The sequence below is a fragment of the Haematobia irritans genome, chromosome 1, assembly GCF_050003625.1.
Source record: "Haematobia irritans isolate KBUSLIRL chromosome 1, ASM5000362v1, whole genome shotgun sequence".
Classification (NCBI taxonomy): Eukaryota; Metazoa; Arthropoda; class Insecta; order Diptera; family Muscidae; genus Haematobia; species Haematobia irritans.
The window spans coordinates 112,307,952-112,331,542 of record NC_134397.1 but is presented as its reverse complement, the minus strand read 5'-3'; the positions used below and the strand labels follow the sequence as shown (position 1 = coordinate 112,331,542).

The following is a 23,591-nucleotide window of genomic DNA, read 5'->3' as shown; positions in this document are numbered from 1 at the left end:
TTTTTTTTTAAAAAAAGTTATCAAGCTCTTAACAAATAACCCTTTATTATAAAATTTTTGGCAAAATTTTCTATAGAAATAAAATTTTGACTTACATTTTTATAGAAATAAAATTTTGAAAAAACAACAAACAAAACAAACAAAATTTTGCAACATTTTCTTTATGTTAGAAATAAAATTTTGCAAAATATTCTATAGAAACAAAAATTTGACTCAATTTTCTATAGAAATAAAATTTTTACCAAATTTTCTATAGAAAAAATATTTCTATAGTAATAAAATTTTGAATAATTTTTTTATAGAAATAACATTTTGACAAAATTTGCTATAGAAATAAAATTTTGACAAAACTTTTTATAGAAATAACATTTTGACAAAATTTTCTATGAAAAACCAACTTTGAAAAAATGTTCTGTCAATATTCCACATATGTATGTGGCCTTAAAATAAAATTAAAAAAAAATAATTTCGATTGTTCGAAATATTTCAAATAAATTGATATCGGCATTAATATGGATCGATCCAGCCATCAGCTAGTCTAACATTCTAGGAAACATAAAAAGATAGCCGTAATTGGAAATTGATTTTCATTTACAATCATGCTGTACATTGATCGACTGAATAACGCAATGGAAACTAATTTGCGTAAAAACTTGCTTAGTTACAAAAATGTGAAGTGTTTTAAAAATTGGGTTTAGCCGGAGTCGGAGTCGAGCAAAATTTTTACGACTCCGACTCCGACTCCAGCAAAATCTTCAGACTCCGACTCCGACTCCGGCTCCACAGCCCTGGTTATGAGTAAGATCAGGGTGGGTAGAAGGTATCATATCTCATGTTAAGCGTTTTCTCGGTTGTTCCTTTTCTAATTTCATGAAATTTAGAAATTTGGTTATTGGGTGAGGACGGGTGTTCCTCGTACTCTATATGGGAAATTTAAATTTTCACGATCTACGAGGAATTACACGCAAAACGAAATTTTAGACAAACAAAGTTCGTTTCTCATTTGCTTTAAGGAAGTTTATTTGGAAGAAAAGTATATACTTTTGATAAACGTTTATTCTTTTCCAGGATGTAAAAACAATTTCATAAAGACTAACTCAAAAAAAAAACATCTTTTTTGGCATTTAGTTGGACACCGTGGAGCAGTGGTTTCTACGTCCGCCAAGGGCCCTGGTTCGATCCCTGCTTCGACCGAACAGCAAAAAGTTTTTTGATTTTGTTTTTTTCTTGTTTTATATATATATTCCAGATATGTTCGGAAGATTCCGAAAAGGTGTTCAACATTACATACTTCTGTATTAAATTTTTACTATGAAACTGTAAAGTGTGTCTTATTAAAGACTTACGGCCATTTTCATGTAGCTCCGTTAGGCTTTAACTGCCAGTGAACAGAAAGTAAATTGCAAATATCTTCTCTCCTGTTCAATTTAACTGAAAAATGTTCATCAGTTAAGTTCCTAACTAACATATGGAATATATATGCAAGATGACAGCTTCGTTCATAATACGGTTTAAAAGTTGGTTAGTTAACGGAACGCTAACGGAGCTTTATGAAAATGGGGGTTAGTCAGAAAAGAACATTGCTTGATATAAACGAAATGGACTGTGGTGTTGGTTCAAAAGTATTTTTTTTTTTTTTATTGAAAAAATAAAAATTTTGTAACAAACACATTTTTTTGGTGATAAAAATTTAAAATTTTCGAAAAAATTCAAAACACTAAAAAGTTTTCGGTACCCGTTTTCCAAACTGTAGTGGACGTTTTAAGCCATATCGCAAAAAAAATTTACTTACGAACTTTATTTATTTTCTTAAATAAAACAATCAAAACGACAACAAAATTTTATTCATCTTTTCTTTGCAATTCACAAAGAAAGTAGAATTTGGGAAGATGATACAATTGTTCGTAGACACGGAAAATATTTTTACAATTATTGCTCTATATGGGAAAATAAATCGAGAAGCCTTCGCTGGAAATTGTTGCTTTTTTCCACTAAAAATTTAATGGCCAACCATAATAATAAAGGTAGATCATCAGAAGATCCCTTTGTATACCGAATTTTTCCATACCGAGTTTGTATTTCTCCTTTTGTTCACAATTCCTTTAATGAATATAAATTTTATATTAAAATCACTTCACATTTATCAAAGTTTTTCCAATTACAAAATTTCCATTTTTATTTTGCAAATCGCAGCATTTCGTATTTCATCCAATCCAGCACATATTATTTCCAATAGTCTAAGTCCTCCAAATTTTAGATTTATGCATTTCTCAGGGAAAAATAAACTATTTCTACCATGGAAAATATTTTGACTAAGACGAAAAAGAAGAAATACTTCTAGTTCAGGTTTTATTACTCTTTTCGTCGAATTGCTTTTGATACACTTGCTTCTTTGTCCAATTGCTTTTGATCGACTTGCCTGTGGAAGCAAAATATTTTTTGGTTTTTTTTTTTTTTTTTTTTTGTTCTCTCGAGATATCTCTCTCAGCCAATGTGCCAGCTGATTTCTATTTCTTATGTACATCATATCATTCATATCTCTAGCACAGGCCGAATAGTAGTATAGGCCGAATGTACATAAATGGTATGTGTCGCGGATGATCCAATTTTTTTTCATTCATAATTAAATTAATGTAATTATGAATCAAAGTTGCTCCTTATATTTAAGCAACGGGTGTATTATCATGGAAATATATCTAGAAGATACATTTTTGTATCAAGGACCTTCAAGGATTCCGTTTGATTGGCAATGCAATTCTGGCATGGCAATTCTCTATTGCACAAGTTTGACAAATCCGTCAACATTTGGTTGATATCAACTTGACGTGAGCTACTTGCCAAAACGAAGCCAATTTCTCTGTCTATTTCCTATGAAATTTCGAAGCGTGAAGTTCAATCTACTCGGCAAACTTCTAATAAAAATCCGAAAAATTTTATTTAATCATAGTGAAATTTGTGTTACTAAACCACATTTTCCTGGATTTTTGCGAAAGTAAATTCGCTTATAATAATATTCTTGAGGTTTGTTTGATGAGATTCAATTAAATTCACGACGTGATATTTATAAAATATAAATTTTAGATTTTCATCACAATCGTTGGGTCACGTTGCATACACATTTGTTGAAAGTGGTCACCCCGAGAACAATAAGACCCACGCATCATATCCTAACAATCTGAGATCACACTACCCACAGGGTAGTTGTGCATCAAGACGATTCTCTGGACACATCCAAATTTCGGTCATCTAACCTCTCCAAACCTGGTAAAAGTTTTATGGAATTGGCATTTTTTATTCCCGAAGAATAATCCCTCCATGCAAATGCTGAGAGACACCATTAGCCCAAAGGAGTAATTCAGTCATCGTCATATCCACCACGGCGTTTTCTTTATTTGACACACAAATCGTATCCAGCATGAGAATTTAAAGACAAAACCATTGCGCTACCAAATCTAAAGTAAATTTTTTGAAGTCTCTTCGACCTCAAATCTTGCGTTGAGCTATCAAAAAATATGTCGTAAAAGTGCTTTTCCATATATGCAAATTATTTTAGCCTAACTATATTTTTCTCAAATGTAAAACTTTGCCTAAAAAAAACTTAAAACATATAAAATATCACAGGCAAATTCCATCTACAAAATTTAAAAATCAAATTTAAGGGATACCTAAAATTTCTAAAAATCTTCCTAAACTTTGCTTTTAAAATAATTTACATACTAATTTAATTGCACAAATCCCAAAATAAACACCCTTTAGTGTTCCAAAAATTCCCAGTATAATTTAATTTAAATTTTCAAGTTTTCTTCATGTAAAAATAATGAAAATTTTTTAAATAAGAAATTTTCAATAACATCATTATCCTCCCATATTCGCCCAAAAATGAAGTTGAAAGCAAAATCTTAAAATATTCCAAAAACAAAAAAAATAACTATTTTGTTTGTGGCATTTGCACAAACTCTAATGTCTACTCTCTCTAATTGAATGTAAAGAAATCATAATAGTAAAAACCAAAAATTGCCTTAATCTACTATAGTTTAAAATAATTTTCATGAAATAAATAATGTAAGATTTGTATAAAACGGAAAAAGCAAATATTCAAAACACTACAAAAATTTTAACTACTTATAACTAAATATCACATCAAAAATCACAAAATGAAAACTTTTTAAAAATTTAATGCAAGAACAAATAATCATCGATCACAGAAAATATATGTATGTCCGTACATCCATGCATACATAATAGCACCAGCAACCAGATCGTAGCGGAGGCCTTCACCATGATCGGGGAGCGGGGGTAAGTGTTGTGTTTATTTTTTTTTCAATTATTTCATTCATGATATTTTTCTTGCATTTCAATTCATTCACTCAATCACATGTTACAGAGAGTGAGAGAAAGAGAAATTACGCACTCAGTTATACTCTATCACAGTGTAATTGTTGTTATGAGTTGCTATAATTTAATATAATTTTCTATTTTGTTTTGATTATCACCCACACGTGCTCTTTCTTTCTTTTTTAGTCTCTGTAGTATCTGATTTTGTATCTTTTCATATGTTTTCATTTTTTTTCTTGATTATCGTGATTTTTCTTTATTATAATTTCTAATCCAAAATTAATGATTGATTAACCCATTGGGGGTAGTCAAAAATTAGAGAAAACGTGATCGTTTTGAATTTTGCTTATCAAAGTTAAAAATTATTATCAAAATAATAAATATGAATAGGTATTGATGAACATATATGTATTCAATGATAAAAATAGTGTAAATTATTTTTTCGCTTCTTTAATAAATTTTACTGAATTTTAATATAATGTGAAAACTTAAATATTTGACTTCTAACATGAATTGGTAAAGTTTTATCGACGTTTCCCTACAAAAGGGATGTGTAAGTAAAATGTGAGTGATTATTAGCTTTTGGGATCCTATAAAATAAGCCAAATAGGATTACGGTTGGTGAGGGTTACGAGGCAATTTCTCATGACACCAGAGAAATACGTTAATTTAGATTTCTGAATAATACGGGTAAAATGCCACTTCAATTTCAAAACTTTCTTATTTTTATATTAAACAGCTGGGGATCTATTTTTATTTTTTTTTTTTCTTTTTTTTTGTTGTTTTCGTTAAATTTAGTTCAAATCATTTGCCTGTCATTTCCATCAATTTCACTCCTATTTAGTTAAATAAAAAGGGAGTCTACAATAATATCTGTATTGGGAACAAGGCTTGGCTTGAGCAGGACACGAACCCCCCAACGACTGTTTGCTAGCGGAATAAAAGGCTCCCGCAGTCCTACCTCTTTCCAAGTTCCACGATGCTATCTTAAGATTTAAAAATATGCATCAGCAACGAATTATTAGTTGTGTACATTACAAAACGTGTGTGAAGATAAATTCGAATTTCAAATTTGCAGCAAAAACTTAGTCGAGACACAAACCATCACTTTAAATACGAATTTAGTTTTTTAAATTCGAATTTGAATTTTTACTATTTGGCTTGCTATGCAAAAACTAAGCGGCGTGCGGTATAGAGACTAGATTCATTGGAAAGGGCTTGAGCTCACCTGTCATACCCACGAAAGTCTTCATTAGAAAAGTATTTGTGAAAAGCGCAAATTGGAAAATACTTTTTCAACAAATTTTTACAACGGAGCCCACTGTGCCAAACCTAGGTTAGGTTAGGTTAGGTTATGTGGCAGCCCGATGTATCAGGCTCACTTAGACTATTCCGTCCATTGTGATACCACAGTGGTGAACTTCTCTCTTATCACTGAGTGCTGCCCAATTACATGTTAAGCTCAATGACAAGGGACCTCCTTTTTATAGCCGAGTCCGAACGGCGTTCCACATTCCAGTGAAACCACTTAGAGAAGCTTTGAAACCCTCAGAAATGTCACCAGCATTACTGAGATGGGATAATCCACCGCTGAAAAACTTTTTGGTGTTCGGTCATAGCAGGAATCGAAACCACGACCTTGTGGTTTCAATGCGGGCATGCTAACCATTGCACCACGGTGGCTCCCAAACCTAAGCCGCGTGCGATATGGAGACTAGCTTCATTGGAAAGGACTTGAGCTCAGCTTTCATAATCACAAAACTCTTCATTACAAAAGTATTTGTGAAAAGAGAAAATTGAAAAATACTTTTTCAACAAATTTTTACAACGGAGCCAAAACTACGCCGCGTGCGGTATGGAGACAAGGTTCATTGGAAAGGGCTTGAGCTCAGCTTTCATACCCACGAAAGTCTTCATTAGAAAAGTATTTGGGAAAAGCGCAAATTGGAAAATACTTTTTCAACAAATTTTTACAACGGAGTCCACTGTGCCAAAACTAAGCCGCTTGAGCTCAGCTCAGGGTATGAAAGCTGAGCCGCTTGAGCTCAGCTTTCATACCCACGAAACTCTTCATTAGAAAAGTATTTGGGAAAAGCGCAAATTTTAAAATCAAATTAAAACAAGTCTAAAGTCGGGCGTGGCCGACTATATTATACCCTGCACCACTTTGTAGATCTAAATTTTCTATACCATATCACATCCGTCAAATGTGTTGGGTGCTATATATAAAGGTTTGTCCCAAATACATAATTCACCAAATCACTCGATTTGGATAGAATTGGATAGACTTTTACAAAATCTATAGACTCAAAATTTAAGTTGGCTAATGCACTAGGGTGGAACACAATTTTAGTAAAAACATTTAAATCTGAAGCAATTTTTACGAAACTTCGCAAAAGTTAATTTATGATTTATCGCTCGATATATATGTATTAGAAGTTCAGGAAAATTAGAGTCATTTTTACAACTTTTCGACTAAGCAGTGGCGATTTTACAAGGAAAATGTTGGTATTTTGACAATTTTTGTCGAAATTAGAAAAACATATATATGGGAACTATATCTAAATCTGAATCGATGTCAACCAAATTTGGCACGCTTAGCTACAATGCTAATTCTACTTCCTGTGCAAAATTTCAACTAAATCGGAGTTAAAAATTGGCCTCTGTGGTCATATGAGTGTAAATCGGTCGAAATCTATATATGGGAGATATATCCAAATCTGAACTGATTTCAACCAAATTTGGCATGCATAGTTACAATGCTAATTCTACTCCCTATGCAAAATTTCAACTAAATCGGAGCAAATAATTGGCCTCTGTGGGCAAATGAGTGTAAATCGGGCGAAAGCTATATATGGGAGCTATATCTAAATCTGAACTGGCTGGTATTTTGCAAGTTTTTCGAGACTCATAAAATATTCGGATGTACGAAATTTGAGGAAAATCGGTTGATATACACGCCAATTATGACAAGATCGGTGAAAAATATATATGGCAGCTATATCTAAATCTGAACCGATTTTTTCCAAAATCAATAGAGATCGTCTTTGAGCCGAAACAGGACCCTATACCAAATTTTAGGACAATCGGACTAAAACTGCGAGCTGTACGTTGCACACAAAAATACATTAACAGACAGACAGACAGACGGACATCGCTAAATCGACTCAGAATTTAATTCTACGTCTATGATTACTCCTTCTTGGCGTTACATACAAATGCACAAACTTATTATACCCTGTACCACAGTAGTGGTGAAGGGTATACAAATCCAATTTATTTATTTAGCATAACATGCCTGATTTTAAACAATACTTCGTTAAATTATTAAATTGACCCCCATTTTCAGAAGCTCCATTAGTACTACGTTAGCTAACGAAATTTTAAACCGTACTATGGACATATCTGTCATGTTTCCCTTCTCAAGATAATCGATAAAAATTATTTCATGCGCATCCCAAAAAAACAGAGGCCATTACTTTGCCAGCGGACTTTTGAGTCTTTCCACGCTTCGGAGACGGTTCACCGGTCGCTGTCCACTCAGCCGACTGTCGATTGGACTCAGGAGTATAGCGATGGAGCCATGTTTCATCCATTGTCACATATCGATGGAAAAACTCGGGTGTATTACGAGCTAACAGCTGCAAACACCGCTCAGAATCATCAACACGTTGTTGTTTTTGGTCAAATGTGAGCTCGCGCAGCACCCATTTTGCACAGAGCTTCGGCATATCCAAATATTGATGAATGATATGACCAACACGTTCCCTTTATATCTTTAAGGCCTCTGCTATCTCGATCAACTTCATTTTATGGTCATTCAAAATCATTTTGTGGATTTTTTGGATGTTTTCGTCGGTAACCACCTCTTTCGGGCGTCCACTGCGTTCACCGTCCTCCGTGCTCATTTCACCACGCTTGAATTTTGCATACCAATCAATTATTGTTGATTTCCCTGTGGCAGAGTCCGGAAACTCATTATCAAGCAAAGTTTTTGCTTCCACCGTATTTTTCCCCTTCAGAAAACAGTATTTGATCAAAACACGAAATTCCTTTTTTTCCATTTTTTCGCAATAACAAAAGTTGCTTCACAAAAGACGCTCTATCTCACAAACTAATTGACTTACAGACGTCAAATTTTGACACGAATCATTTGAACGTTGGTACTATATAAAAATAATATGCATTTAATACTAGCGACGCCATCTATGTGTCAGACCGGGGACTTATCAGCCAACCTGTTATTATTTCGCCTGGGCGGAGAATCGAACCGTGGGTTCAATCCCTGCTCCGACCGAACACTTTTTTTCTTATTTTACATATTTATATTTATACTATACGAAATTTTTATAATGAAACTTCGAAATGTGGATTATTAAAAATTTACAGTCAGAAACAGTGATTGATATAAACGAAATGGACTGAGCTTTTGGATAAAATATTATTTTTTTTTTATTGGAAAACTAAAAATTTTGTAATAAAAAAAAAACTATTTTTGGTATAAAAGTTTGAAATTTTCGAAGGAATTCAAAAAATCTAACAAAATAAGAACGTGGAGTGGAGTATAAACATTACATAATTAATTTTATAATATAAACATAAATTCATTTCGGCGTGAACAGCATTTAAAACTTATCGTGTTTTGTACTTAATTTCACTTTTACCTTTAAGGCCGGTATTAAGTTGGCATTATCGCTCTAAAATGACCCTGTTTTGCCTTTTACTTTTCTTTAATAATTCATTTAAAAGAAAATAATTTATTCTGATAATTGGTTGATAGTTTTGCTGCAAGTAGAGGATGCTGATGAGGAATGTGGTAATTCCGAAACAGCTGTACATCCAATCATCTTGCAGTCTATAGGGCTTTGCCCAAATAAATTTGACAAGCATACTTTTCCTCTGTTGGTTAAGCTACACTTGTAGTTTAGTCAATGCATGGCTTTAAGCTGAGATAAAAAAACAACAAAATAAACTTTTTCAATTGTTTTAGCTGCAAAACTCGAACTTAATGTCCGCTTTTATATTTGAAGGTGTCCGTCAACTCCTCGTGGACTACTTATTAATAAAGAGGAACTAAAGTTTGTTTTTATACATGTTACTGTGTAATTTTTAACTATTTTCTCCTTATTTCATTTTACTGTCCCAACTCTAAAAAAAAGTATAACGCCCTTTCGTTATTTTTATGAAGATCCCCTTGTAATTTTTGTATATTTTCCACCTTTTTTTTTTTAATTTAAGGTGGGCTATAGCCCCCCTATATATACTACAGTAACAAATATAATGGAAAATCATATGTATATAGGTTTTCACATTCTAGGGGGGCTATTTTTTTTTTTTTTTTTTTTTTTTGAGGTGGGTAAGCCCTACCCCCAGAGGCCTTACTAAGCTTATGCGGACGTTCCGATTTCTTTTAACGAACCAAGAAAAAAATTGTGCCCATAATGCCAAAATGATAAACAAAACACATGTCCACACATACATAAAATGCTGCTCTCAAGGCGAAAACACATGCTATTTTTTTACAAGGGTCTATTCTCTTGGTTCCCAATATATATTCTCTTTACTCCGAATACTCATTATAATATTCAAATTAAATAACATTTAGACTTAAGCATATCAATTATTTGGCCTTATCATAAGTAAACCAGTTTTCCGAAACCACATACAAACTGTTTCACAGAAATTGCTCTTCTCTTTTTATTCTTTCGCTGTGTTATGTTGACATCTTTCGTCAACACTCCCAGTTTCCATCTCATTTCTTTCTATATACTCCCTCTGTCGCTTTGAATAAAATATCACAACATATATATGTTTAGTCGAAATTTGTAAATTTATATATGTTTGCATTCACACATATGATTTTTATGAAACATTCATGCCCCAAACATAATATATTCTAACATATTAACATAGATGTCCCAAACATTTTGTGTTAATTTAGGAGAATTACATGTTTGCACTTAAATATATTTTGTTTAAAAATTGTGCCCGAAACACCTTTTTTTTATATCGGAACATATGAAAAACATATTTTTTTTAACAGTGTATATATCCCATATTCCAGTTAGGAACTTAACTGCTGAAAACTTTTCAGTTAAAGTTAACCGGAGAAAAGATATTTGTATTTTTCTTTCTGTTAACTGGCAGTTAAAGCCTAACGGAGCTACATGAAAATGGCCGTAAGTCAGTTAAGAATGTAATTGAAAATATTTACGTTTTCAATGAAAAAATTAATTGAGTTTTGCAATCAACATCAATAAAATTTTTAATTGAATCTTTTAAAAAATTAATTGAAATTTGATGAAGCAACTCAACGTAATTGCGAAATATTGAAGAAGAAGAATAAAAGGAACTAATACATACAAAAAAAAAAAAAGATCTCATGCTTGTTAAAATATTTTTTATTTAAAAATTTGTTGAAAAAGTATTTTAAAAACGAGTTATTAAAAATTGAATTAAACGAACTTCCTGTATAATTAAAACGAACAACATTTTTGGAGGGACGTTTTAAAAGTCGTGCCTTTAGAAAAACTTCGTAATTGTTTGCTGGAATATAGTTGCAGATATCAATACTAGGGTTTCCCAATCCCGTAATATAAAAGGAAACCCTCGTACTAAGATTATCGAATTAAATTCATTTAAGTAGCAAAATCAATAAAGTAAAATAACAGTAAAATGTGGGAATTTTCATTCTAAATAGCGAACCAATTTTAGCAGAAATATAATACCCACATTACCATGTAAATTCCTCTTCAACATACGGTGCAAAAAAATCCCGAGGAGGGTTGTAAGGAAAATCAAATTTAGAAATTTTTGTTACAAACTTTGCAAGCGTTACCACTATTTTAAAATCCCAGAAATTCACAACAATTATAATTGTATAAAATAATTTACTTAAATTCTAAGAGACAATAAGACGCGTAGAAGAGGTCGTTAATAACTTAAACTAACCAAGTATTCCATTTAAAATCTGGCAACACTGTACAAAGAACTACAACAAACCGATATGGCAAACGACATAGAAAAGCAGTAAAATTTAGCCAAGAAAGCAGCATCATTGGCCGAGACAAGATAAAGTGCCGCTTGTGCGGTTGTGGCAAACTAAAACTATGTTAAATTTAATTTGTTGCAAATATTGGAACAAAATGAAAACAGCAAGCAGATGAAAAAGCGAATGCTGAAAGAGCAACAAGGAAAACTAAGAAATTCGAAAGTATGTAAGATTGGATACAAAGTGTAGGTTTAATAATCTAAGAAAAACTTTCAACTCTTACAAAAGACAGACAGCAAAAACATTTCTTATTACACTGTTAGAAAAATATGTTTTTCATATGGTCCTATATAAACAAAATTTTTAAACACAATATATGTAAGTGCCAACATGTAATGTTCCTAAACTAACACTAAATGTTTCGAACACATATGTTAATATCTTAGAATATATTATGTTTAGAACAAGAATGTTTCATAAACATAATATGTGTGAATGTAAACATATATAAATTTACAAATTTCGAGTAAACATATATATGTTGTGATATTTTATTCAGGGAGCGACAGAGACAGAGAGAGTATACACACAAAAAAATTTCACGAAAATTTTTACAATTAAAATTTTAATTGAGTTTTAAAAAATATTCAATTAAAAATTTAATTGATTCAACAAATCTTTTAATTGAAACAAAAATCAATCACAAAAATAATAGTATCAATTAATTTTATAATTGGATCAATTAACTTTTTAATTGACCTTCAATTAATTTTTTAATTGATACTATCATTTCTGTGATTGAAGACATTTCGATTAAAATATAATTGGATCAATGAATTTCGTGATTGAATCAGAAAATTTTTTTTTGTGCGTAGAGAAAGAACCCGGAAGGGTTGACGAAAGATATCAACATAACACAGCAAGAGAATCAAAGGGAGCAAATTTTTGAAACTGCTTGTATGTTGTTTCGGAAAACTGTTTTATGTGTTCATTTGTTTTGGCTATGCGCTTGGATATGCTTAAGTCAAAATATTATTTAATTTGAACATTAAATTGCGTATTCGGACTAAAGAGAATAGACATTTGGAACCAGGAGAATATACATTAAAAAAACAACAAGTGTTTTTGCCTTGAGAGCAGCAATTTAAGTATGTGTGGACATGTGTTTTGTTTATCATTTTGACATTATGGGCACAATTTTTTTTTTTGTTGGTTCGTCAAAAGAAATCGCAACTATTTGTATGTTGTTAGATAGAGAAAAAAGCTACTACACCACATTACCAGCCTGTACCACATTTGCTGCACTTACTCTACGAGGGCGGTTCGGAAACTTCTTAGCCTATCCTTGAAAGAGAATAGTTTTTCAAAAATATTTTTATACCCTCCATCATAGGATGGGGGTATATTAACTTTGTCATTCCGATTGTAACACATCGAAATATTGCTCTAAGACCCCATAAAGTATATATATTCTGGGTCGTGGTGAAATTCTGAGTCGATCTAAGCATGTCCGTCCGTCCGTCCGTCTGTTTAAATCACGCTAACTTCCGAACGAAACAAGCTATCGACTTGAAACTTGGCACAAGTAGTTGTTATCGATGTAGGTCGGATGGTATTGAAAATGGGCCATATCGGTCCACTTTTACGTATAGCCCCCATATAAAGGGACCCTCAGATTTGGCTTGTGGAGCCTCTAACAGAAGCATATTTCATCCGATCCGGCTGAAATTTGGTATATGGTGTTGGTATATGGTCTCTAACAACCACGCAAAAATTGGTCCACATCGGTCCATAATTATATATAGCCCCCATATAAACCGATCTTCAGATTTGGCTTGCGGAGCCTAAAAGAGAAGCAAATTTCATCCGATCCGGCTAAAATTTGGTACATGGTGTTGGTATATGGTCTCTACCAACCATGCAAAAATTGGTTCACATCGGTCCATAATTATATATAGCCGCCATATAAACCGATGCCCAGATTTGGCTTGCGGAGCCTCAAAGAGAAGAAAATTTCATCCGATCCGGCTGAAATTTGGTACATGATGTTGGTATATGGTCTCTAACAACCATGCAAAAATTGGTCCATATCGGTCCTTAATTATATATAGCCCCCATATAAACCGATCCCCAGATTTGGCTTGCGGAGCCTAAAAGAGAAGCAAATTTCATCCGATCCGGCTGAAATTTGGTACATGGTGTTGGTATATGGTCTCGAACAACCATGCAAAAATTGGTCCACATCGGTCCATAATTATATATAGCCCCCATATAAACCGATCCCCATATTTGGCTTGCGAAGTCTCCAAGAGAAGCAAATTTCATCCAATCCGGTTGTAATTTGGAACATGGTGTTAGTATATGATCTTTAACAACCGTGCCAGAATTGGTCCATATCGGTCCATAATTATATATAGCCCCCATATAAAACATTCTCCAGATTTGACGTCCGGAGCCTCTTGGAGGAGCAAAATTCATCCGATCCGGTTCAAATTAGGCACGTGGTGTTAGTATATGGTCGCTAACAACCATAACGAAATTGGTCCAATCACACAAAAATTGGTCCATATCGGTTCATAATCATGGTTGCCACTGGAGCCAAAAATAATCTACCAAAATTTTATTTCTATAGAAAATTTTGTCAACATTTTATTTCTAGAGAAAATTTTGTTAAAATTTTATTTCTGTAGAAATTTTTGTCAAAATTTTCTTTCTATAGAAAATTTTGTCAAAATTTTTATTTCTATAGAAAATTTTGTGAAAATTTTATTTCTATAGAAAATTTTGTTAAAATTTTATTTCTGTAGAAAATTTTGTCAAAATTTTATGTCTACTTTGTCAAACTGAATTATATACGCATAGGATCGATCTTTTTTGATTTAATATATACCACGTATGGACTTACATACAATTTAGAAGATGGTGTTAGGAGTTTTTCAGATACCTTGCCATCGGCAAGCGTTACCGCAACTTAAGTAATTCGATTGTGGATGGCAGTGTTTAGATGAAGTTTCTACGCAATCCATGATGGAGGGTACATAAGCTTCGGCCTGGCCGAACTTACGGCCGTATATACTTGTTATCTTTCAATATAATCTCCTGAAACCTCAATACACTTAGCCCAACGCTTTTCCAGCAATTCTATCCCTTGATTAAAATAGTTTTTCTCAAGATCTTCAAAATAGTGGTTTACAACTGCAATTGCATCTTCATTTGAGGTAAAACGCTTGCCAACAAGGATTTTTATACCCTGTTCCACAGTATTATAAGTTAGTGCATATGTTTGCAACACCCAGAAGGAGACGAGATAGACACATGGTGTCTTTGGCAAAAATGGTCAGGGTGGGCTCCTGAGTCGATATAACCATGTCCGTCTGTCCGTGAACACATTTTGTAATCAAAGTCTAGGTCGCAGTTTTAGTCCAATCGACTTCAAATTTGGCACAAGTATGTGTTTTGGCTCAGAATAGATCCCTATTGATTTTGGAAGAAATCGGTTCAGATTAAGATATAGCTCCCATATATATATTTCGCCCGATATGGACTTATATGGCCCCAGAAGCCAGAGTTTCACCCTAATTGGCTTAAAATTTTGCACAAGAAGAACAATTAGTACTATAGTCCAGTGTGCCAAATTTCATTGAAATCGGTTCAGATTTAGATATAGCTCCCGTATATATCTTTCGCCCGATATGCAGTAATACGGTCCCAGAAGCCAGAGTTTTACCCCAATTAGGTTGAAATTTTGCACAGGGAGTAGGACTAGCAGTGTAGTCAAGTGTGCAAAATTTTATTGAAATCGGTTCAGATTTAGATATAGCTCCCATATATATCGTTCGCCAGATTTACACTCATATGACCACAGAGGCCAATCTTTAGCTCCGATTTAGTTGAAATTTTGCACTGAGAGTAGAATTAGCATTGTAGCTATGCGTGCCAAATTTGGTTGAAATCGATTCAGATTTAGATATATCTCTCATATATAGCTTTCGCCCGATTTACACTCATATGACCACAGAGGCCATTTTTTTTTTGCTCCGATTTAGTTGAAATTTTGCACAGGGAGTAGAATTAGCATTGTGGCTATGCGTGCCAAATTTGGTTGAAATCGGTTCAGATTTAGATATATCTCCCATATATAGCTTTCGCCCGATTTACACTCATATGACCACAGAGGCAAATTTTTAACTCCGATTTAGTTTAAATTTTGCACAGAGAGTAGAATTAGCATTGTAGCTATGCGTGACAAATTTGGTTGAAATCGGTTCAGATTTAGATATAGCTCCCATATAAATGTTTTTATGATTTCGACAAAAATGGTCAAAATACCAACATTTTCCTTGTAAAATCGCCACTGTTTAGTCGAAAAGTTGTAAAAATGACTCTAATTTTCCTAAACTTCTAATACATGTATATCGAGCGATATATCATAAATAAACTTTTGCGAAGTTTCCTTAAAATTGCTTCATATTTAAATGTTTCCCATATATTTTTTTACTAACATTGTGTTCCACCCTAGTACATTAGCCGACTTAAATTTTGAGTCTGTAGATTTTGTAGAAGCCTATCAAATTCTGTCCAGATCGAGTGATATTTAAATGTATGTATTTGGGACAAACCTTTATATATAGCCCCCAACACATTTGACGGATGTGATATGGTATCGAAAATTTGGATCCACAAAGTGGTGCAGGGTATAATATAGTCGGCCCCGCCCGACTTTAGACTTTCCTTACTTGTTTTTTTAGATTTGGGGACAAGTAAAAGTCACTGGGAGCTAAATCAGGAGAATAAGGTGGGTGGTCAAGCAACTCGTACTTTAATTCGTTGATTTTAGCCATTGTTAAAACACTCTTGTGCGCTGGTGCGTTGTCTTGATGAAAACTTATTTTTTTGTGTTGTAAGCCAGGTCGTTTTTTTCGAATTTGTACATTTAATTGATCCAAAAGGTTGCAATAGTACTTTTAATTTATTGTCTTACCCTTTTGCAGATAGTCAATCAATAAAATACCTTTGGAGTCCAAAAAAACCAGCCGATTGAATCCATTGTTTGGATTGTTCTTTGGTCTCTGGAGTATAGTGGTGGATCCATGTCTCATCAACAGTTATGAAACGACGCCTAAAATCCATTTTATTTCGCTTAAAACGATCCAAACAAGCTTGAGAAATGTTCATTCTTATGCGTTTTTGATCGACTGTTAACAAATGCGGCACCCATCTTGCAGAAAGCTTTTTCATCTGTAGTTCTTCATGCAAAATTAAATGGACTCGATCATTTGAGATGCCCATGATATTAGCAATTTCACGCACTTTTATTCGTCGATCATTTAATACCATATCATTCACTTTGGCTACAATTTCTGTTGTTGTTTCTGTTTTTGGACGTCCACTACGTGGTTCATCTTCAATGCTTGTACGACCACGTTTAAATTCAGCAACCCAATTTTTTACTGTTGCATATGAAGGAGCACTTTCACCTAACACATTCACCATATCATTATGAATATCTTGTCCCCATAAACCTTTTTTATGTAAATTTTTAATGACAGCACGCAATTCAAATTTTTCCATTGTAAAAAAAAAATGCGGATGCGTCTTTTTTGAACACCTGTTTCTATATGAAGGAGTTGCCAGATCGAAACAAAATTTAACATGTGTTCAAAACCCTTAAGTTTTTTCTGTTTATACCGCGCTTTTTGTGCTAGGCCAAGAAGTTCCGAACTGAGACACAACGGCGAACCTAACGTTCGCCGTTGTGTCTCAAACTGCATGTTGTACATGTAGTACTCTATGCAGTTTTGTTCTCGCAACATACTTGACGTGATCGTTCTGAGTACACTTGTATAAGAGTACACTTTGGTAGTGAATACAAGAGTCCTAACAACAAGATATTCGTAGATTTTGTTGTTCATAAAATTATGTACGAATTTGAAGTAAGTGCACGTGTACTCTGCATATACAAATGGAATTGTGCAGACCTCTAGTTTTTACAGCAGAGGTTCCCAAACCAATTTGCCTGGCGCCTCCCCCAAAGTCTGTATCAACCTAAAACTAATTTAGTTTTTCCGAACAAACCGACAATTTCAAAATCCACGTTCTTTTGTAGTATATGATTGAAGTTTCGTCGAACTTACAAATATGTGTTGTTTTAACAAATTGAATGATACAAAACCTGCTCAAGCAAAACAGACGCTACGCCCCCCTGAGATCTCGTGGTGCCCCCCCTTTTGGGAAGCGCTGGTTTACAGCAACTTAAGTGACTGATTCAGCTCAAAAATGGAATTATATCTACAATTTACGAAATGCATCCTTCTCCAAAAGCAAATATGGACTAAAAATAAATAATAAAAAAATCTTAGGAACCAGACCATTTTAACCATTTTTTATTATTTTGGAGAAGTATAAGAAAAACTTTTGCTTTAGTTAGCGTTTAACTTATTTGTATGTCATTGAAATGTTACTGGTACAGTGAAACCTCTCAAACTCGGACACTCTGAAAACCGGACACCTCCCAATCGTGGACAGTTGTTTGGGGACGTTTGCTATATTATCATATTAACATTAGCCTCTCATACCTGAACACCTCTCAAATGTGGACAAAATTAAGGCGACTGTGAAACCTTTGAAGAAACTAAAGCAAAATATATGTTTTTTAAAAATTATAAATTAATTGTGTGCATTGATGAACTTAATTAAATTTTTGGCGATGAAGCCTCGTCAAAGACCTTCGAAACACGTCTATGACATTGTGGCAGGTGGTGAATGATGGATTTACTCGTATGAGCCCGACAGTAAACGGCAGTACACTGTATACGGGTTTCAAGATGATTCAAATCTAACAAAAGTTGCTCGCGCATGAAGCACTTCCAAGCATTTGATTGCCTTTTTCGAAAAAAGTGGACATGTCGCAATCGTAACATACCAATAGAACAACGCAGAACAGTGGTAGGCAACCATTTGTTTGCCAGTTGTCTTCCAAGAAATCTGGAAAACCATCCGCGTAATCATTCTCTTCACTCTTCACCACGACAATGGGAGCACTCACACATTGGTTCAAACAAGTACATTTTTCAGGAACTAAGCCAGTTAAATTTTTTATACCTATCATTTTCGTGATTGAAGATATTTAAATTAAATACGAGTAATTAATTGAATCAATTAATTTCGTGATTGAAAGAGAAAGAACAGTTTTCTGCACAGAAAAAATGTCACCAAAATATTTCCAATTAATATCTTAATTGAATTTTCAACAATATTCAATTAAAAATTGAATTTATTCAGCAATTTTTTTTTAATTAAAACAAAAATCAATCACAAAAGTTAATAGTATCAATTAATTTTTTAATTGACTTTGATGATCATTTCTGTGATGAAAGACAATTCAAATTAATTGGATCAATTAATTTCGTGATTAAATCAAAAAAAAAATTCAATTAAAAAAGTTATTGATACAATTCACTTTTTAATCAAACTCGACGACCAAGTCAGTTAAGAACTGAATTCTTTATTAAAACATTGAAAACATTTTTTTTATCAAACTTAAAACACTAACCCCCATTTTCATAAAGCCCCGTTAGTGTTCCGTTAACTAACCAACGTTTAAACCGTATTATAGACGAAGCTGTCATCTGGTCTTTATATTCCATAGACCAGTTAGGAACTTAACTGACGAAAAATTTTCAGTTAAAGTTAACCGGAGAGACGATATTTGTAACTTACTTTCTGCCAACTGGAGCTACATGAAAATGGCCGTAAGTCAGTTAAGAAATTGATTGAAAATAGTTAATTACAAAATGTTCATAAAATGTCAATAAATTATTTCGTATATGGGAATAAATGTTTAATTCAATAATAAAATCAATTAATTGTTTAATCAAGTATTTTTATGTGCAATTAAATTTGTGATTGATACTATCATCACAATTTATCGTTTATTCGTGATTGAGGACATTTTAATTAAAATTGGATCTGTTAGTTTCGTGATTGAATCACAAAAAAATGTTTTTATATTTAATTTAGACATTATGGAAACTTACCTGACAAGTTCCAATTTCATATCACTTAGACGGTTGAATTCCATAAAGAATCGTATGGCCCACAATAAATACGAATCATCATGACTCGTTGAGGCTGAATTGCGCTCCAATACGCGACGAACTTGACGCACCAGAGTGTTGTAGGCAGAACGTAACACTTCAATGCAATATTCACGCAAGCAGAGTCTAGAGAGAAAATGAAAAATTTTAATAACAGATGGAAATTAAATAGAAAACATATGGAATTTAATAAAAATAATTGGTAGTGGTTTATGGCACCGAATTGTATTTCTTCAAGTTTGAAGGTCTGATTAAATTTTACTCCAAGAACAAATATCCCTCAATAAAGCTTAACATTTTTCTCAATTTTCCTGAGGATTTCTATGGCTTTGTTTATGCCACGTAAACCATCGTAGATGCGGATATTTCAATTTTATGGATCTTCAAAAAAGGAATAAAATCTCGTAACCACAGCTAACAACCAAAAAATAGCTATTGACCATGGCAGGGAACCGGACAACATCGAACCACAAACTAACCAAGCAATCACCTGGTCAACTTAGCAAAGAAAGGATAAAGATTCCAAATAGTTTTTGTGTTGTTTTCTAAAGAATTCACCATTCCTGCCTCCCATTCAATTCAATTCCCCCGCCCCAAGAACACATTTCTTGAGACTGAGTGGCTATAATTTATGTCTGCTCTTTGCCGCCATTGGGTGTTTACTAAACGGCGAATGATGGTCTGGATGATACACACACATGGACACAAATTTATCCCACTACAATAACAGGATGTACCTACAAATGGGAGTACTCCAGGATAAAAGGTAAACAGAAGTGCTCATAAAGTGCTTGAACGAATAAAGTCAACGCCGAAATGCGCCACAAGAGATGAAGAAACATCGCAAAATCCATTTGTTAAGGTTTTCCGGTGAAAGATTCACTCTGACTAGATGGAGAAGAACTTCAAACACGGAAACGAAGTCATAGAAGGAACCACAAACCCCTACTAAAGGGTGATTCTTTTGAGGTTAGGATTTTCATGCATTAGTATTTGACAGATCACGTGGGATTTCAGACATGGTGTCAAAGAGAAAGATGCTCAGTATGCTTTGACATTTCATCATGAATAGACTTACGATCTGCCACAACGTCGAATTTTCAGTGAATGGGCCCTAGAAAAGTTGGCAGAAAATCCGCTTTTTTATCGACAAGTTTTGTTCAGCGATGAGGCTCATTTCTGGTTGAATGGCTACGTAAATAAGCAAAATTGCCGCATTTGGAGTGAAGAGCAACCAGAAGCCGTTCAAGAACTGCCCATGCATCCCGAAAAATGCACTGTTTGGTGTGGTTTGTACGCTGGTGGAATCATTGGACCGTATTTTTTCAAAGATGCTGTTGGACGCAACGTTACGGTGAATGGCGATCGCTATCGTTCGATGCTAACAAACTTTTTGTTGCCAAAAATGGAAGAACTGAACTTGGTTGACATGTGGTTTCAACAAGATGGCGCTACATGCCACACAGCTCGCGATTCTATGGCCATTTTGAGGGAAAACTTCGGAGAACAATTCATCTCAAGAAATGGACCGGTAAGTTGGCCACCAAGATCATGCGATTTGACGCCTTTAGACTATTTTTTGTGGGGCTACGTCAAGTCTAAAGTCTACAGAAATAAGCCAGCAACTATTCCAGCTTTGGAAGACAACATTTCCGAAGAAATTCGGGCTATTCCGGCCGAAATGCTCGAAAAAGTTGCCCAAAATTGGACTTTCCGAATGGACCACCTAAGACGCAGCCGCGGTCAACATTTAAATGAAATTATCTTCAAAAAGTAAATGTCATGGACCAATCTAACGTTTCAAAATGAGATTTTGCAAATTTTATGCGTTTTTTTTTTAAAAAAAAGTTATCAAGCTCTTAACAAATCACCCTTTATTTGACCTCTTATTTGTGGCCAATATCGGTATATTGGTGGATAGAATTCCACTGCAAGGTTATATGGTGAAATTCAAAAAGGGTTAAATCATACTTATATAAATATATAAAATCCAACTTAACTATGTTTGTGTGTTTCGGGTAAGCTCGGGAATTGTGGAACCGATTTACTTGAAAATTTCGGAGACTTTTTGAAAATGGGAACAAAATCCATCGATTTGGTAAAATTTCCATGGAAGGTTTAGAATGGCGTCTAGACAAAGATCCGTTACTTTAATTCTCAATATTTGGTCGGGTAGGGCCCGAATTTTTTCTTATGTACATAGAGTGAACAAATTAAACTTCTCCGATATATGGGGTCTCGTTACCCCTCGTGACCCCATATAAATTTTATAACGAAATTTGGAAAAAAATTACCACAAAACTACCAAACAATTATTTTTATTTCTATAGAAAATTTTGTGAGAATTTTATTTCTCTAACAATTGTTCTCAAAATTTTATTTCTATAGAAAATTGCATTTCTGTAGAAAATTTTATATCTATAGAAAATTTTCTCAAAATTTTATTTCTGTAGAAAATTTTCTCAAAATTTTATATCTATAGAAAATTTTCTCAAAATTTTATTTCTATAGAAAATTTTCTTAAAATCGTATTTCTATAGAAATTGTTCTCATGATTTTATTTCTATAGAAAATTTTGTCAAAATGTTATTTCTATAGAAATTGTTCTCAAGATTTTATTTCTAATGAAAATTTATATTTATGAATTACCGCTTAGTTGGAGAGAAATATTTTGCAAAATCTACCTAAATATTGAGAATTCTACCAAAAATTTAGGCACAAAATCTATCGTTTTTGGTAGAATTCTACCAACCGTGGCAACCGTGTAGGGGTACCTAATTTTACGGGGGAGGTCCCTCCCCGTGCCCTGCTTTTCGAAAAGTGGGCTTATGTTCTCTGATTTGTTTTCAGCGTCTACACTGAAAAAAAAGCATACTCGGTTCCAAAGATTTTGTCTTTACTTTCAAAAAATTTGGTATTGATTCCGAGCCAAAGAAGCGGAGAATACAAGTAAGGATACTTTGAAGACACAATTCTCTTTTAAATTTAGGTTTTGTGTACTTGCTTCTAGGAAGCAAATTTTAATTTTTCGCTTTCTCAGCTTTTTTTCTTCATATGCTATCAAAGTCCTTTAAAACCGAGTTAACGTCAACTTTATTTTCCAAATTAGGACTCGACTTCCAGTAGAAATTATGCTATGTTTGAAGTAAAAAACTTCTTTAAAATAAAGTTTTGAAAAACATGTCCTATATTTGAACGATTTTTTGCTTTGTAGTCAAGATGCAAAAAGACAACAAATTTAAAGACAATTTCATTAAATTTAAAGAATTTTTCTGAATTACTAAAGTCAAGCTGACCTTAGCCTATAAATTTTTTCTTTCATGTTAAGATACCCATTTTTAAGTCAAATCACTTAATTATAAGGACAATACGACTTTATTGAAAAGTTTATCGACTTTTGGACAAGGAAAATAACTTTATTTTAGAGAAGTGCGTCTTCTATGCTAAGCAAAATTTGTATTCGTATTTTAAAGACACGAAATCTTTGACCTCACGACAATATTTTTTTCAGTGTACACAAAGATGCGCTACATCATTTTTTGATATTTGGTGGAGTCTTGTTGGTATATTAAAAAATTCTCATTCAGGAAGGATACCACCCTCTATCCACTTTTTTTATTTTTCAATATTTGAACGGGGTAAGGGGCGTCCCTTTAAAAAACAAGTGAGTAAATTTTGAGAAAGTCGGGCAGAGCCGACTATATCATACCCTAAACCACCCCTACTGAAGTAGTAGTATTTCCATATTTAAGGACATTAAGGGCATGGTTATGGGAGTCTCGTCACAATCTGAGATGAAATGTCTGATATTAGGAGCAATAGTTGATTTTGCACCTACAGAGTTAGTATGCCACTAATATTGAGTCCAATATTAAAAAAGAGGAAATCGCTCAATTAGTTGTGGGTAATAAATACAAATTTGTAAACACCGGGCAATATTATTATGTAAGAGCTACATGTAAATCGAAATACGATCGGCTAGTACATAAAAATGTGAAATTTGAGTAACATTGGTTAATAAATAAGAGTATTATGGCCAAATTCAGGAAAATCGAGTCATACATATATATGGGAGCTATATCTAAATCTGAACCAATTTGTATAATATTTTGCAGGTATGATTGATACCACAGAAGGTTACCTTGTGCAAAATTTGTGTACGGTCAGTT

At 33.4% G+C, this 23,591-nt stretch overlaps 1 protein-coding gene across 1 annotated transcript in view; it reads right to left on the bottom strand.

The window, feature by feature from the left end:
* The window catches only part of timeout (circadian regulator timeout), a 1,081,463-nt gene that overhangs the window by 901,540 nt on the left and 156,332 nt on the right, over positions 1–23,591 (bottom strand). The window contains exon 5 of the mRNA XM_075291454.1: positions 19,363–19,548. Within this exon, the coding sequence (XP_075147569.1) occupies positions 19,363–19,548 (186 nt within the window). The remainder of the gene's footprint in view (positions 1–19,362; positions 19,549–23,591) is intronic.